Here is a 17,831-nt window from a genome sequence, read left to right on the forward strand (position 1 = left end):
AAACAAAATGTGTACAAACACTCTGCAAATTTAGAAACACTTCTGGCTCTTTTCATAAAGGAATTCTAATCTTGTTAAGTGCTACAAAAAAATTCTAGCCAAAAAAACTTCCCCCAAAAAACCAAAACCCCACTTTATTAAAAGAGTGTGACTTGTTAGAATTTCTTAATAAAGTTTATTTAAAAAGCTGAGAAGACTGGTTTTGAATAAGATATCCCACATATAGCTGGTTGTTAGGGCTACAACTAGACAGATGTTTTTTTACTGTCCTAGTCTCATGGATGGACACACACATATATATGTACATAAAATATATGTATGTGTGTATATATGTGTATATATATATGTTCAGTGGTAAGAATGGTGATCCCAAAGGTATCTGAAAGAGAGAGGAGAGCTTGGTGCTAAAAACAAGCCATAGTATACAAAGGGAGACTGGTCATTTATGCACAAATACATGCTTCAACAGTAACTTTTCTCATGAGTCATCTGGTTACACACAGTAATTCTTATTTCAGAAAAAGGAATTAAGAATAGGATATAGTATAATATACACATAATATAATATATAAAATATGCAATAATATATAATATAGAAATATAATGAACACAAATAAAGATGTTCAGGCTGTCTATAGCTCATCTTTGAGAAAATCATGTTTATGATTTCACTGTCACATACATGTGGGTCACAAATACAATTATCTCCAACAACTATTTTAACATTTACAAATCTCTCACAACGCCACCTGTTAACATTTTAGTGAGTAAATACAAATTGAATATACTTCTTTTCAAATATTAGACATACATTTGTTTTATTGTCTGATGCCTTGGCACAACTACAATTTTAAATTGCTACAAAAGCAATTATAGTGTGGAGCAACCCTAAAGAGCCTTTAAGACTCAGAAAAATCGAATTTCTTACTTTATTTAGATCTTCATGGAGACCATCCATTAGGAACAGAAGCAGTTCTTGTGAATCTTGCTGGCTGTATCCTGCAAACTGGTCATTGATCTTCCCAATGGTGATTTTAAAGTCTTTAGGACTGATATACCTGTACTGTCCCGTCCACAGAGCTTTCATGATGATGCCAAATTCTTCTGCCACTTCACCTTTATGCCCCAACAAATTTGACCTTTGCAAATAAAAGTGAAGTTAGAAAAAAAAGCAATAGAGGAAAATTTAAGAAGTCAAGGCACAGTGGGTTCTTGATGTCAACATTAAACTATTCACATACTGTAATCCTACACTAAAATACTTACTTAGTCACAGGTTTATTGCCAAATACTCATCTGAATCTTACTTTGATCACACCCCTTCAACCTGCTTCTTTTTGGGTGCTGGCCCCGCAGCCAAATAGGCTCCAGTTCTTGACAGGGAGGTTCTGCCCCCTGCACTGCTCCCTTCCTGTCTGTCCTTTACCAGCCAGAGGAGGCTTTCCTCTACATTCTCCTTTCCTAATTTGACTTCTCTGGAGCTGGGTGGTAAGGAAGTGTGGTTAGATTACCCTTTTAATATTATATTGTAAAAAGTAGGAAATTTACCTGTTAATATCATCCTGGTAACAGTTTCGGTTGAAATAATCAGCCAAATGTGGAGCATTACACAAGCACTGCAGGATTGAGTTCATGTAACAAGTATTTCCTAAATTACGAAGTCCAGTGAGAGCTGGTCCAGATCCTCCAAACACAGGATTGAGGTTCCGAATTTGAGAAGCAGAAAGCCTTGTGATTTCAGCTTTAGGGTAGCCTGTTGGCCTGAGGAAGAAAAAGCAGACAAGATGTCTCAAAAGCGAACAAGATGTCTCAAGAGGCAAAGCATCTGAAAGTAAGGTTCATACTACAAATGGCAGCAAACTTCAGCATCTGCACCACAGGACAAAGTAATTTCGTAAATAGTTCACTTCTAAGGTGGTGGGTCTTTCAGTATCTAGGTAACACTCGTTATGTTCTGTGACCCTCCCAGGAAACAAAAACCTTTAACCTCTTATGTGGGTCCATGGTTCTTATAGACACCCTGAGACAGATTCTCTGGCTTCTCAAGAGTTAGAGTCTTCTAGTAGAGAAGGCTCTTTCAAACTCCTTTAAATAATTCTGGAAAGTTTAGCATTACTAAACTTGAACTCAACCAGAATGCCAAACAAGGAATCAAAAAAAAAACATATATTACCGTGGAGAAGATACTAAAGTAGGCAAAGGTTATTTGAGTACTATTACCTAAAGTCTAGAGCTGAGCTGACAAATATGGTAGCCAGTAGCCACAGGTGGCTATTTAAATATAAACAAAATTAAGAACCCAGCTCCTCAGTTACTCTAGCCACAATGTGAAATAGCCGCTACCATACTGGACAGCACAAATACAGAACATTTCCATTATCACAGATACAGAATGCTCCTATCAACATGTCTACTGAACAGCAATGGACTAGAGAATGGCTCCAATGCTTTTGCTATTTAGTGTATTTGATTAATATGTGAAACTTCTAGAAATGCTAGAGCATTAAGAAAAATCTTAACTGATACGTCTTTCATTATTATTGATCCTAAGCATACTTCCACCCCTGAAAGGAACACTGAGAACACACTAAACTATATTTCAATCAGCTTTTCTTTATGCCTGCTCAGGTGCATGCACGCTTGTGCTCTTTCTTTACTAAATACATATAAAAATACCTGAACTGCATATGTGATAGTCTTTAAAACTCTGCCAAATTAACAAACTTCAGTAAGAATGATGAAGTCGGAAGGAATTAAGTTTCACCAGTTTTAATAGTGAGCCCTGAAATCTTTAACCAGAGCTACAAAATTAAAAAGATATCCTCCAACTAAGTCCTCACCTGGCAGGGTTACGTTCTCAGGAGGAAAATATACCAGCTACTTTCTCGAGTGCTACCAAAGTTGGAATTCTTTAGCAATTAAGAGAGTGTATATTATAAACAGAAAGACAAACCCATTTATTCATACTTCCATTTACTCCCCTCCCCAAAAAAGTAAAGATGAGAAGTGGTACATAGACGTGAAAATTATCTCCTCAAAACCCTATTAATCGTAAGCCAGGAGCATTAGCATATTCAAAAAGAGATAAAGCTGGGAATATACCTAAATGAGATACTGTCTTGGGAAACTTAAATGAACTTATTGATCACTAGTTGTGAACAGAAATGCACTGCAGGAAAAGAGAACAGAATAAGGATTAGGAGCCGACACACACTACAAGGCTTGTTATTTTAATACTTTTTGCTCCCACATTACTGACGGAGCTAAAAAAAGTTTGGAATTTGAGAGCTGTAACAAGATAAACTCAACAATCCTATAAATTATCGTCTTCAAAGGAAGATTTAGGGACCACAAGAGGTTTATGGAAAACTTCTAGGACGTCTATAGCATGCTGCCTTAAAATATAATAACATTTATACTTTTATATCTACATTAATACTTATAATCTTCTTTGATATATTTAAATTAGCACTTTGGAGAAAAACCAAGGACATTTAATCCATTCATTTCCTTTTTCCTCTGTGGTAAATAACAACAGCTGGCACAGCCATCCACAGAAATTTCTGACTCCCTGACATTAATAAGCTGATATGTTTCGAGCAGAAGTTTTCATATACAGCAGATTATTCAAGTTCTAGGAGTTAGGATAAACTTACTTGTTTTCCCGATTAACGGTTGGAGTCACTGCTGGCTTCCTCTTCTCTTCCTCTTGAATGGCCTGGGTTATGTCTGGGGAGGAGTAGGAGCGCTTCAGTTTGGATGGCTCCCTGTCCCGCTCTGCAGGAATCTGTGGCTTGGCTTTATGAGTTGGAGGAGTGGAAGGAGGTGCAGATGAAGGAGCCATTTCCGGTGGATACATATGAACAGTGTTGGTGGGTGAATGATAATAACGAAAAGTTCCAGTGATGGGGTCAAGAAACTTAGATGGGAAAGAAAAAAGAAAACAGGTCAAAAAACAAGGACCATTACATGAACAAGAAAAATCACTCATCAGGGCTGGCCCAGTGTTGTAGTGGTTAAGTTTGTGCACTCTCCTTCTGCAGGCCAGGGTTTGTGGGTCTGGATCCCAGGCATAGGCCTATACACTGCTCAGCAAGCCATGCTGTGGCAGCATCCCACATACAAAATAGAGGAAGACTGGCAAGAGATGTTAGCTCAGCCAATCTTCCTCACCAAAAAAAAAAAAAAAAAAAAAAAAATCACTCTAAAGTTTTCCTCTGCTAAATTTGCTTTTGGATAAAATAATTTAAGTAAAATAGTGATAATCACTTGTATAATTAAGTTTCCAAAGAACTTTAGGTTTTAAAGTAACATACTGTTTCTAAATGACAGAGACCAGGAATGCTGACACATTGTAGCCAGCATCACAGGCTGGATACTGAGAAATCTAACCCTGCAGTAATTAGGGAAACGAGCTATGTTTCCCTCTACAAAGAAGAAACAGAATTGACTCTGCATTAGAGAAGATGTAAAATAAATAAAAAAAGGGCTTTTTAACCATGTTATTTATTTCTGTGCTGATTTTGAGTTTTACCTTGGCCCAGCCTGAAGGCAGTCCTGGTACGATCCTTCCCATTTCTTCACTTCGTGCTCTTGTTAAAGGTTCTCGAGCCTAGTTAAAAAAAGGAAAAAGAAAAGAAAATCTGATTTTTCAGTTCAATTTTGCCACATACAAACTTAAGCTACTCATACCCAAGAACCAAAAAGCCTTGTGTTGGCTGCCATTAATAATTTTTAAAACAAGTTCAAAGATGAAGAACAATATACATTTTTCTCCAAGTCCCAATAGTACCACAGCAAGAGGAAAATGAGTGTGTGTGCATGAGCCTACAATGGTGGTGGTTTTTTAAAGTTTCTTTAAAAAGACAAAAGCACAAATACAATTCCACTTCTAGATATCAACCCAAAAGAAAGGTGAAAACATATTTCCACACAAAGACTTGTATGCTAATGTTCATAGCAGCATCATTCATTATAGTGCCAGAGTAGAAGCAATGCAAATGTGCGCCAACTGACGGGTGAATAAAATGTGGCATATCCACACAGTGGAATACTCAGCCATACAAAGGAATAAACTACTGAAACACGCCACAGCATGAGACTCTCAAAAAAGTATGCTAGGTGAAAGAAGACATATGCAAAAAATTATATATATATATATATATACACATACACATAGATCTTTATTTATTTACATGAACTGCCCAGAGAAGGCAACTCTATGGAGACAGAGAGGGTAGGAACAGGGAGTGACTACAACTGGGCACAGAAATCTTTCTGGTGGGATGGAAATGTTCTAAAATTGAATTGAGTTAATAATTGTTTCACAGCTTTGAACTGAAATCACTGAACTGTACAGTAAAATTGGGTGAATTTTATGGTATGCAAATTATACCTCAACAAAGTTCTTAACAAAAACAAAGGCAATGTCTTATAAAGATGTTTTATAAAAGGCCTAAATATTTTAAAAATTGTGATGAAATATACATAAAATCTACCATCTTAACCATTTTTAAGTTTATGGGTAAGTGGCATTAGGTATATTTACACTGTTGTGCAACCAATCTCCAGAACTCTCTTCACCTTGCAGACTGAAACTCTGTACCCATTTAAACAATAACTCTCCCCCTGCCCCCCAGCCTCCTAGCAACCACCACTCTACTTCCTACCTCTATGAATTTGACCTCTCTAGGTACCTTACACAAATGGAATCATACAGTATGTGTCCTTTTGTGACTGGCTTATTTCACTTAGCATAGAGTCCTCAAGGTTCATCTGTCTTGCAGCATGTGTCAGAATTTCCTTCCTTTTTAAGGCTGAATAATATTCTACTTGTATGTACATACACATTTATCCATTCATCTGGTGATGCACACTTGGGTTGCTTCCATTTTTTGGCTATTGCTACGAACATAGGTGTACAAATATCTCTTTGAGGCCCTGCTCTCAATTCTTTTGGATATATATCCACAAGTAGAATTGTTGGATCATATAGTAAAGTCTAAGTATTTTTTAATTTCATAAAGTGAATAGAACATATCATCGAACTTTAAATAGGAAGACAAATATCTATTCCCTTTAGCATATAAATGGATCAATCATGTAGAACTAAACCAAAAACAGCTACCCAAGACAGCAAAATTTCCCTCAGAGAGTAGATCTTAAGATGAAGGATGACAGCATGGTAAAGATAACCACATGGTTATAATCCACGTTTTTCTGCTACCCAGAGAACTACTTACTTTATTTCTTTCGGTGTCCTCTGTATTCTCTCTAAAAGTTCCAGTCTTTAGAATTCCACTTTCTGGTTGTCCTTTAATCTTAACAGGCTATAAAATTATTAAAATTTCAGAAGTGAAACAAAACTTTTAACTTTCTCCTAATATAAATCTACCTATTACTGTCTAATACAAACAAATCTATGAGACTGAAAACGTAAGACAAGGAGAAAAAAAATGAGGCCTCTGAAAAGTTAATTTGATTTTATTGTTAAAATAGATACTTTCAATTAAATGTAGTAGAGCCCATACTGGATTTCCTAACACTAAAGATAAAGAACTAAGAAATGTTGATGAATCAGCGGGGTAAATAAAGATGCAAATCACAGTGGACTGTGAAGCACTGAGCCTTCACACACCGCCAAGCGTAAGACGCTGGTCATGAGTGTACACTAGCCATGGCCTCTTTTAAACATTATCCTTTTATTCAAATCTCATATGATTTTGGTTACCTTGAAAGTGGCCATGCTCCAAACAAATTAACATATTAAAGAGAATAAAGAGATTATAAAATTTCTACAGAGCAATATTCAAAAGTGCAAAATCCATTTTATATCTTCTTGGAACCTATCATGGGTTCTTTTAAAAATTCAGTTTAATTTTATATTTTATTTAAAAAATAACTAAAGTATAAACTTTTAAAAATTTATGATTTTAATAATATATATTCCAAAATAAAATACATATTTTACCTACTTTTAAGAGGAGCATACAACAAATGAAATCTTAACTTTTTTTCAATGTGCTACATTATAGAAAACATCAAAAACCATATGTGATGATCTCAGGCTGGGCTATTTAGATTTGTAGGGACATTTGGCACGTACACTAAATGACCCTAGAAAGATGAATGTTTTAAGTTCTTATGACTGCCTGCCTCTAAGTGTGGCAAGATGGAAAGGAAGGGCTTTGGACCCTCACTGCATATGAGATCTTAGGCAAATTACTTATCTCCAAGCTTCAATTTCATTTGTAAATTGAATACCTCATAGGATTATCATTAGGAGAAATATTAAGATAATATAGGAAGAATTCTTGGCATATAGTAGCCACTCAATGAATAATATTTAAATTGTAAGAGCTTATAAGTTCTGATTCTCCTATGAATAAAGTTAGAGAGTTTTAGCACATGAGCTTCACGTCCCTAATTTTGGGTGTTTAGAAGGTTTTTGCACGAGAGCTATATTTTTGATAGCTAAGGTCACCAGGTAAGTGTTTCCTGGATGAGTGCAGCATTAATATGAATTGTTTATTTTGGTATATGCCTGAACTGCTGCTTAAGAAGTATAGAAACTGACATCCTGTAAAGAAGGTATTTCGCTTTCCATCAGAAGTCATTTTCACACTACCAAAAACACATTTCCATGTACATGTATGTAATAAGGGCTATAACTGTTCCTGCTATTATAAAAACTTACTTAGCACTCAATTATAAGAATCAACTTTGGGGGGCTGGCCCCGTGGCCCAGTGGTTAAGTTCACGTGCTCTGCTTCGGCAGCCCAGGGTTTCACCAGTTCGAATCCTGGGCGTGGACATGGCACCGCTCATCAAGCCATGCTGAAGCAGCATCCCACATACCACAACCAGAAGGACCCACAACTAAAAATACACAACTATGTACTGGGGGGCTTTGGGAGAAAAAGGAAAAAATTTTAAAAATCTTAAAAAAAAAATAAACGAATCAACTTTGGGGAATAGCCAAGGAAAGAAAAAGGCAACATTAATGGGGTATTGTCAATATTATTGATTAGATGAAGCAGCAAACAAAATGACATAGATCTGACAAGAAAAATCACTATACACAAAGATAAATGTTGGGCCATTTAGATGTCACTGATTTTGGACACATTCTAAGGAGAAACAAACTCTATTACATAAATATTTGGTACCTAATTCCTCCCTACTGAGAGAAAGAATGTATTTCACTCTAGTCTTTTTTTTTTTTTTTTAAAGATTTTATTTTTTCCTTTTTCTCCCCAAAGCCCCCCCAGTACATAGTTGCATATTCTTCGTTGTGGGTCCTTCTAGTTGTGGTATGTGGGACGCCGCCTCAGCGTGGTCTGATGAGCAGTGTCATGTCCGTGCCCAGGATTCGAAACAACGAAACACTGGGCCGCCTGCAGCGGAGCGCGCGAACTTAACCACTCAGCCACGGGGCCAGCCCCCTTCACTCTAGTCTTTTGATGATCATACATCAAACATAGAAATGAAGAATGCAGCTATTTATCTCACTTATTAAAAATACATTGCATTTTATTGACATGGAAAGCAGTTCCATTCCTAATCAATCAAAGAAGAGTACTGTGCAAACGTAGACGGGTCAGTGCAGATCTCTCACCCCCTAGAAAATGACCTAAAATGTCTGCCCTGTTTATGGAGTGCTACTGTGTCATCTCCGTATACACATCTGATCTCACTCAGTTGGCAGTCTGCACTGTGTGTTTCTGCTTACCTTGCCTGAACTGGACTCTCCTGTCACGGAGGCATAGGGCATTTCTCCCATTGACTTTTTCTGTACTTCTGGGGTTGGACACCTTTTCCCCCTGTCTTCCACAGACTTCTTGGCATCAGTAGTTTCATGTTCACTTTTACTTTGTCTTTTTACTCCTGTTATGTCTCTGCCCCTCTTTGCTGAGGTTTCTCTATCTTCTTTTTTGGCCTGCTCACTTTCTCTCTTTTCCATTTCTTCCTTTACTTTTTGTTGCTTCTCTGTGATTTCATTGTCTTCAGCTTCTTGCTTCTTTCTGGCTTTCTGTTCTTGTTCTTCCTTCCTCAGTTTCTCTTTCTGTTCCTCTTGCTGCCTTTCTCGAAGCTCTTTTTCTTGTTTGTTTTTCTCCATCAGAAGAGCAGTTTCTGCATGAATACGAGCTTTTTCTTCATCTGTTAACATGGCAGTTGGAGGGGGAAATACTGGCTTTGTGGAACGATCAGGAACAATTTTTCCATCCTGAGGAGACTGTTGCTCATGATCTGTACTTTCAGATTTTATTCTATGCTCTTCAGGCAATTTGATTGCTGGTTTTTTAGTACGATCAATCTATATCAACAAAAACAGAGCAAATCATACTTTTGTCAAAATCCAGGAACGTATCCTCAGTTCTTGAAACCAAGTTGTCTTAAAAGAACCATCACTTTGTGGAGACAACATCTGCCAGAACATCTATTTGTAAATCACTCAATGTCAAGATTTCCCATAAGGCACTTGACACTTACTTCCTCTTAATTCCACACTTTTAATACACCCTAATGTGTTCTGTAGACAGAAGAGTTCATTCTAAAACATAAAACCTAGACCTGGGCATACCTGACATAAGTTCCATTTCCACACATCCAAGTGCCTACTCAGTATCTCCATATGAGTGTCTCACATATGCCACAAACCTAATGCACCAAAGCTGAATTCATGATTCCCCCCCGAAACGTGGACCTTATTGCAGGGAGGTAACCACTATCCAAATAGTTGCTCGAATCAGAAAAGTGAGAGTTTCATGTGTTCTTTCCCTGCTCTTCTGCAGTCTAATTTTCCTCCTGCATCTGTCCCTCCATCTCCATTACCACCAACCAAGTCTGCCAATGTCCTCTCCACACAGCTTCCAACTAGTTGTCCCATTTCTTCTCTTGCCTCCTTTTTAATCTATTTCTCCACACTGTAGCCAGAGTAATCATTTAGAAACAAAAATCTGATCATGTTCCTCGCCTACTGAAAACCCTGTTTTAAATAGCCACTCAGATTACATCTAAAATCCTTAACACGGTCTGTGTGGCCCTGTGTTGTCTCACCTCTGCCTATTTCTCCAGTCTTATCTCATAGTATCCTACACACCAACCAAACCTGCATTTTTAAAAAATTCCTCAAAGATGCCATGTTCCTTCCCAACTCAGGCCTTTATACCAGCTGTTCCTCTAGGTATTGCTCACCACAACATTACGTATTCACTTAAATAATCTTTCCCTTAGAAAAGACTTCCCTGATCCCTAAAACTAGCCAAGTCTCCTGATATATGCTCTCATTATACCCTATTCTTTCTTTTTTTAGTGAGGAAGATTGGCCCTGAGCTAACATCTGTTGCCAATCTTCCCCTTTTTGCCTCAAGAAGATTGTCTCTGAGCTAACATCTGTGCCAATCCTCCTCCATTTTGTATGTGGGATGCTGCCACACCACAGCTTGATAAGTGGTGTGTAAGTCCACACCCGGGATCTGAACCTGTGAACCCTGAGCTGCTAAAGTGGAGCACATGAACTTAACCACTATGCCACCAGGCTGGCCTCATTATACCCTATTGTTTTCTCTCATAGTACTTATCGGGATTCTGATTAAGTAACTATAATAATTTGTTTAAAATCTTTCTTCCCTCCTAGGATATAAGTTCCAGGAGGGTAGAGGTTGTGCCTGACACACAGTAAATAAATATGTTGCTGAGGGAATGAATAAAATATTCCATAACAACTTTCGGAAGAGATAAGATACTAACTGCAAGTTGAATAATAAACTATCTAAATTCCCGATTTAACGAGTTAAACGTTTATTACCTTAATTTAACAGCACACTAACCCTACAAAATTGTTAGAAGTGACCGTAACATCATTTCTTCAAAATACCGTTTACTGAAACAAAAATGGGAACATACAGAAATATCTGCCAGTAACAACCTCACAGTGTTCTTACAAAATGAACTGTGTATTTTTCCAGTAGAAAACAATGCCGTAGGAAGAAGTTAGTAAAGAAGAAATCATTCCTTTGCTCCTCACTTCTTGTTTTGCCTCCTTACTTTTTAAAAGAATTTAATCCCTCCTCTCCTTTTCTACATTTGAGAATAAAGCAGGAGGAACCACCATGAGGATGAGGTTAACAATAAAAGATGGACAGGAATGAAAATAAATGTTTCCGTCCACATTTTGGCAACCCAATCCACTTTTCTCTAAGCTTAAAAGCACAGCCATGATTACATTATTTTCAAGTTTAAAATTCTTTAATGGTTTCCTTGTGCCTATAAAATTCCAGTTTGATCTAGGTCTCTCCTGATGACTTTTTCCAGCTTTCCAATCTTACCTACCATCACACTCACCTCTCTCCAACAGAGAACTGTGTTCAAACAAGTCAAAACTACTCACTGATCCCAGAGCATGTTTTGTGTCTTTAGTCACACAATTTTCTACTTGTCTCTTACATCCTCAAATCCTACTGAACTCTTAAAGCCCAGATAAAAATACTACCTACTCCAATGAAGACCTCTCATACCCTAACGTCAGAATTTCTCTCCTTGCTTTGTGCTCCAGTGACTATTAAAGCAATTGTGATATTCTGCCTTCCACTATGGCTGATTTTGTACAAGGTCTCTACTTTCAAACATCAGACAGAATCCATGGCTTAATCACCTCTGTAAACCTTCAGGTTGTCTTTCATACAGAAAATCCTCGAAATATGTTTGACAAACTGCACATATCTCAGAAAGTCACAAAAGGACCAGGGTTCAGATAACACGTTAAGTTGAAAGGAAATGCAATAACATGAGCTCTTTTTAGAATTTCTTAAATTTACATTTTAAGAAAACTTGTTTAGTCAAATATTATTTAGTCTTAAGATTTAATCTGGAATATTAAAAGACCTTAAAAAAATGAAGAAATGAACCACCTCATTTTATAATTAAAAAAATGACAATTTTCTATGCATAGCCTGCTCCACAAATCAAATGTCATCCACTCCAAATGTGAAATATTGTTTAAATATAGCTGAGAAAAAAAATTAAAAATAAATGCTAAAATAATCTTATTGAAAAACGCATAGGGGAGAATGTAGGTAACCTTCTTTTAAATAAAATCTAATGAAGAGAAAAAAGCTGCAATTTTTTACTGTAACACCTTAGTTATTTAAAATCTATTAAATAACTATTGTTAAAACATGCCTGTTATTTATGTGTCAAATTGGAAAAATACTATTGGTTAAATTACAGTCCATGGTTAAATTACAGTCCAAAAAAATCTGAAAGTGTTGTTCAAGTCTACAGTGGTAATACAATCTTTTATTGGTACCACCTGTAGAAGGTGGACTGCCAGCTGGGTTTGAAATCCTTTGCTATCTATTCTAACACTGCTGTGGCAATAGGACTGAATTATAATAAAGTTTTATAGCAAAAAAGTTACCAAAACATATAGATTCTTCTCATTGATATTTTTCTTTCTAAAATATTAAAGGTTATATATAAAACTTCATTTCTATACTATATATTTAATATAACATTAAAAGAAAAGAGAGAAAAAAGTTGAAAGAAAATCAAGAACATACCTGTGGAACGTTTTTTACAATAGGCACTGGCTGAATTATGGATGAAACATCAGATTTAGAAGCAGCAAGTGGTTCAACTGGAGTTGATACATTCAGTGGTCCCATTCTTTCATCTTGTTCATTTATCAATTCTATATTCTCATCTACTTCTACTGGAGGAGGTGGCATCTGGGCAGTAGGTTTAGAAGGAACTGATTCTTCCAGTGAGGGATAAGTAAAATCCACTAAAATCCCCAAAAGAATAGTATTTTTGAAAGAACAGCAAACCTCATAAACAGTACTTACATATATCATGCACATTATATGTGATAGTTAAATGCAAACCAAATGAAGTGACAAGCACAAAATCTTAAGGAACTAAACATTAATTTCCAGGCTGTGGACATTTTGTGTTTTTATGCCTGAAAACAAACTGCTGTCTACTAGGACAAATGCACACACAACCAAGAATATTACCCCAAGCACATAAATAATTTCTTTTAAAGTTTATTTTACCAAAGTAATTTTAAATAAAAATTTCACATACATACATGAGATAGACACCTCTTCATTCTTGCCTCGTGGGGGTGGAGTGACTTTAGCATTTGTTGTGTACTGGGGATAACAAAGGAGCCAGTTTTCATAGCCTCCTTCTAAAACCAAAGGCTCATTACGCAGGACAGTTTTACTTTCCCACTATAAAATAAGGAAATAGTAATTTTGACATGGCAGCAATCTCATGACAGCTAAAAACACAACAAACCTGAATTTTAAGATTGCTCCCTTGAAGACAAGATTCATCTTCTAAATGGTAAAAAAAAATGAGAGCCTAATTCAAAATTCAGCGTTAAATGAAACAAATGGATAGATCAGATTTTAAAAATCATACAAGTGATCTTAGGAGAAAAATAATAACATACGTTAACATACAATAAAAATCATCCACAACTCTACCATCCAGACATACCACTTTAACATTTTAGAGTTTATTCTTCTAGTTTCCTATGTAGATACATACTTCCTAAATTTTACTTTTACAAGACTATGAAACTTTCATGATGCTGCTTTTCTCTTATATGAATATCTTTCACTAATAGAGAGCTATGTCATCATTTGCAATGACCAGATAATATTCTAGTTTATACACACACACACACCAAAATTGAATCAATTGAACACTTATGGTTATTTTTCCCCCTAATTATAAACAATGATGAGATAAACACTGAAGTTCCTTAGACATGCACACACTCAGTCAACTCCATTAGGGAAAATTCCCAGAAGTGGAGTTGCTGAGCCAAGGCACATGAACATTTTAAGGCATTTATTGCTAATCCTTGAAATGACCTTTAAAAAAACATATTTGGGTGTTTGTGTAGGATAATTTCCTAGGAGTAGAACTGCTGATTTGAAAGTCTGGTAGAAGTTGCCAAATCGCCCTTCAAAAAGACAATACCAATCTGTACACTTACCAACAGTGTAGGAGAATGCCCGTTATAAATCTTCATAACTTTTACCAAACTGGTGGACATAAAATGGTATATTCTTTTAATTGGCATTTATTAGCGAAGTTGAACATCTTTTTATGTTTACTAACCATTTATACTCCATGACTTAACTAATCTCATCCTTGCCCATTTTTTCTATGTTTTTTATGCCTGAAAACAAACTGCTATTTTCTTAATAAACAGTGAATGTACTCTGAGTATTAGGGAAAAGAGGTCTTTATCATCTATGTTACAAATATTTTTCCTGATTGATTTTTACATTATTTACGGTATTTTTAGCACAAATACATCGATCTTTCTTTACGGCATCTTGGTTTAGGATCAGCATAATAAAAATATCTACCAAGGCTTCTTCCTAATAGTTCATTGTTTCAATCAACATATTTATATCTTTGACTCATTTGGAGTCTAGTGTGGTCTAGGAAATAAGGTAGGGATCCACCTTCTTTTACTTACTGGCTAGCCAGCTGTCCCCAAACCATTCATTTCAATCCATCTTTTCCTCACTGACTTCTTATGTCATCTTTATCACACACTAAACTTTCATATATCTTAGGCTGAACTTCATGAAATGGCCACTCTCGTAGGTCAAAACTAGTTAAATATTGGCAGTTTCACATATTGACCTATACTTTGGGTATATCTCTGGATTCCCTATTTTAAGGCATGAATCGTTTTAAGGCCTTTAAGACTGCCCTCCGGGAAGGCAAGGCTCTAACAATTTGGCCCTCCTACTAGCAGAACTGAGTTTTATTCTTATCACACGCTCACGAGCATTCAGTGCTATCACTGTTTAACAATTTAACAAACTAACCAAGTATTATTTTTTCTCTTTGTTAATTTGATCAGTGAAAATGGCATTTATTGTCTTAATTTGTATTTCTCTGATTCCTGGTAAAGTTGAGCACTTTATGTTTTTGTCACTTGCATTTCCTCTTCTGTTCAGATCTATTTCTGTCCACTATTTAATTTATCACTTTATCTGAAGTAGTTTTCTTATTTATTTGCAAAAGCTCTTCAGATTTTAGGTGTTCTAAATCACTGCCATATTTGTTGCAAATATTTTTCTGTTTGTCTTCTGCCTTCTAATGTTACGGTATTTTTTCACATCTAAGTTTTTCTTTATGAAATCAAATCTATCCATCTTTTTTTCCTTAGTGATGTCCTCCTTTGCCTTTATGTTTCCTAGTCTAATTCTTAAAAGAAAAAATAACACTTTTTTCAGACAATTTATATTTCTGAAAATTCTAATATCCTACTTTATATAGACCAGTTAATTGTTATTTGGTGATTCAAAACTAGTCTTTTAGGGGGTCAGCCCTGTGGCCTACTGGGTGAGTTCAGTGTGCTCCACTTTGGCAGCCTGGGTTCGCAGGTTCAGATCCTGGGCACAAACCTACACCACTCATCAGCCATACTGTGGTGGCAACCCACATACAAACTGGAGGAAGACTGGCACAGATGTTAGCTCATGGCTAATCTTCCTCAACAAAAAACAAAGCAAAACTAGTCTTTTAAGTCTGAATTATAAAAAAATCTACAATCCAAGCATGATGGATCTTCTTGTCCTTAAGATAAACAACTAGCCAATATATCTTTCTAACAACCAGAGAAGGTTTATAATTACAGTAAACTAACAAGGAAACTTGCTAACCTTGTAAAGTGCATCTTTCAGACTCCGTAGAGTTGTTCCAAGTTGTAAATCTTTTGTAGAACTAAACCAGTCAAGAAGTACCACATACTCCACATTCCCCCTCTTCTTCCATGTGTCTTTAGAATCATCTGGGAGGTTTGCTTCAATCCGACTAGCAGTGACTCTGAAATGTATTAACATTTGTATTGGGGCAAAAGTAGATGAGAGGTCCTAAAATACTACTATAAGACACTGAGTTTCTTTCTACAGTCTGTATTACACTACAGCAAACTTTAAGACAGATTCCTTTCTAAGGTCAGACTATATGTAAAGATATTAAACAGCCTAAAATTTTTAACAACTTCATCACTAATACTGGAATATATTTTAGTAATTATTAGAGACTAAAAGAGGTAGACTCAATTTACCAAAAAAAGGGGGCTAAAACTGAAAATAGAGGAAGTCATCTGAGCACCTGTCTCAGCCAAATATAAACAACTAGGGGATCACCTGGGTCACATTGTTTATATATTCAGTTCTTTTATATCTATCCAGATAATTAATAGTTAACCAAATACCAAATGTTTCTTTAACAAATATATAATTTACTATGTGTAAGGTACTATTCGAAACGCTTTATTCTCATTGAATCTCACTGAATCCTTACAACAATCCTATAAAGCAGGCAATATTAGTCTCGTTTTATAGATGGGGAAACTGAGGCACAGAGAAGTTAAGTAACCTGCCCAGGTTACAGCGGCCAACTGGAGCCAGAATTCGCACTCAGGCAATCCGGCCCATGTCCACACTCAGCTGCTCTGCTGTGCTGGGCTGCCTCTTATACCATCAACTGTGAGTAACATCAGTTCTACACTAAAGCACTGCTGTTCACTTCCTCTTTTGCTCACATAAAAGGTGAAGTTCTTCAAGTCCTTATCATGGGACTGCGTATTGCCCTTCCCCCAAAATCCTATTATCTCAACATCTGCATCACTATTTGCCCCCTTACTCCACTCCACTCTACTCCAGCCATTGGCTTCCTTGTTATTCCTGGTTTATGCAGGTATGCTCTTGCCTAAGAGCCTCTGCTCCTGCTGTCCCCTCTTGTATGGAAGCCCCTTCCCTCAGATAAATTCATCACTCATTGCCCTTATGTCCTCAAGATTTGCTCAGTATGGTCATGACTCACTTAACATTGTGTGACATCACAGAGTGTACTTACACAAACCTAGATGGTACAGCCTACTACATACCCAGGCTATATGGTACTAGTCTTATGAGATTACCATCGTTTATGTGGTCTGTCCTTGACTGAAATGCCGTTATGCAGTACATGATTGTAATAACTTCTCTGTGAAGCGTTCCTGTATTAAAATTTTAATACCCACCCCAACATATACACTTGACACACCCATCTCCATAGCACTTATCAACAGCAGACATACATTTTAAGTTTTACTGTCTTGTCTCACCTACCCCATGTCCTGTTAAAATATAAGCTCCAGGAAGCAAGGATTTTTGTTCAGTGGTTTAGCCCAGCACTAAGAACCATACTAACCCAGCCCATAGTAAGTGCTCAGTAAATATCTGCTGAATTACTGAATGAATAATACAGATCTGCTCCTCCAGGTAAGGAACTCCATAGTATTCCTAACAAAGCACCTAGACATTTCAATATTTAACTGAGGATATCGGCAAGCTGGGCAGAACTGGTGAAACTTTTAAAGTAAAACTAAATGGTTTAGATGATTTAAAAGAAAAAAGTCTTGGGGGCTGGCCCAGTGGCACAGTGGTCAAGTTTGCACACTCCACTTTGATGGCCTGGGGTTCACAGGTTTGGATCCTGGGCGCAGACCTAGCACCACTCATCAACAATGTTGTGGCAGCATCCCACATAAAAGAGAGGAAGATTGGCACAGATGTTAGCTCAGCAACAATCTTCCTCAAGCAAAAAGAGGGAGATTGGCAACAGAGGTTGGCTCAATCTTCCTCACACAAAAAAACTCTCAAAAAACAATCCTGTTCCTGTATAATAATATGGGTTGCTGTATCTTCTAGGAAATAAAGAAAAAAGAAGAAATATAAAATATTAACTCATAATAATTCTTACCTAATATATAGAGATCAGAAAGATGCCTGATCAACAAA

At 36.5% G+C, this 17,831-nt stretch overlaps 1 protein-coding gene across 1 annotated transcript in view; it reads right to left on the bottom strand.

Annotated features, from left to right (window-relative positions):
• Window positions 1–17,831, bottom strand: part of USP8 (ubiquitin specific peptidase 8) — a 56,386-nt gene that overhangs the window by 10,890 nt on the left and 27,665 nt on the right. Inside the window, exons 8-16 of the mRNA XM_014852473.3 lie at window positions 15,705–15,867; window positions 13,094–13,238; window positions 12,564–12,787; window positions 8,732–9,316; window positions 6,243–6,329; window positions 4,535–4,612; window positions 3,657–3,919; window positions 1,549–1,761; window positions 929–1,139 (exon numbers count right to left, since the gene is read on the bottom strand). Coding sequence (XP_014707959.3) covers window positions 929–1,139; window positions 1,549–1,761; window positions 3,657–3,919; window positions 4,535–4,612; window positions 6,243–6,329; window positions 8,732–9,316; window positions 12,564–12,787; window positions 13,094–13,238; window positions 15,705–15,867 — 1,969 coding nt within the window. The remainder of the gene's footprint in view (window positions 1–928; window positions 1,140–1,548; window positions 1,762–3,656; window positions 3,920–4,534; window positions 4,613–6,242; window positions 6,330–8,731; window positions 9,317–12,563; window positions 12,788–13,093; window positions 13,239–15,704; window positions 15,868–17,831) is intronic.

Source organism: Equus asinus, chromosome 2 (assembly GCF_041296235.1).
Source record: "Equus asinus isolate D_3611 breed Donkey chromosome 2, EquAss-T2T_v2, whole genome shotgun sequence".
NCBI classification, from domain to species: Eukaryota; Metazoa; Chordata; class Mammalia; order Perissodactyla; family Equidae; genus Equus; species Equus asinus.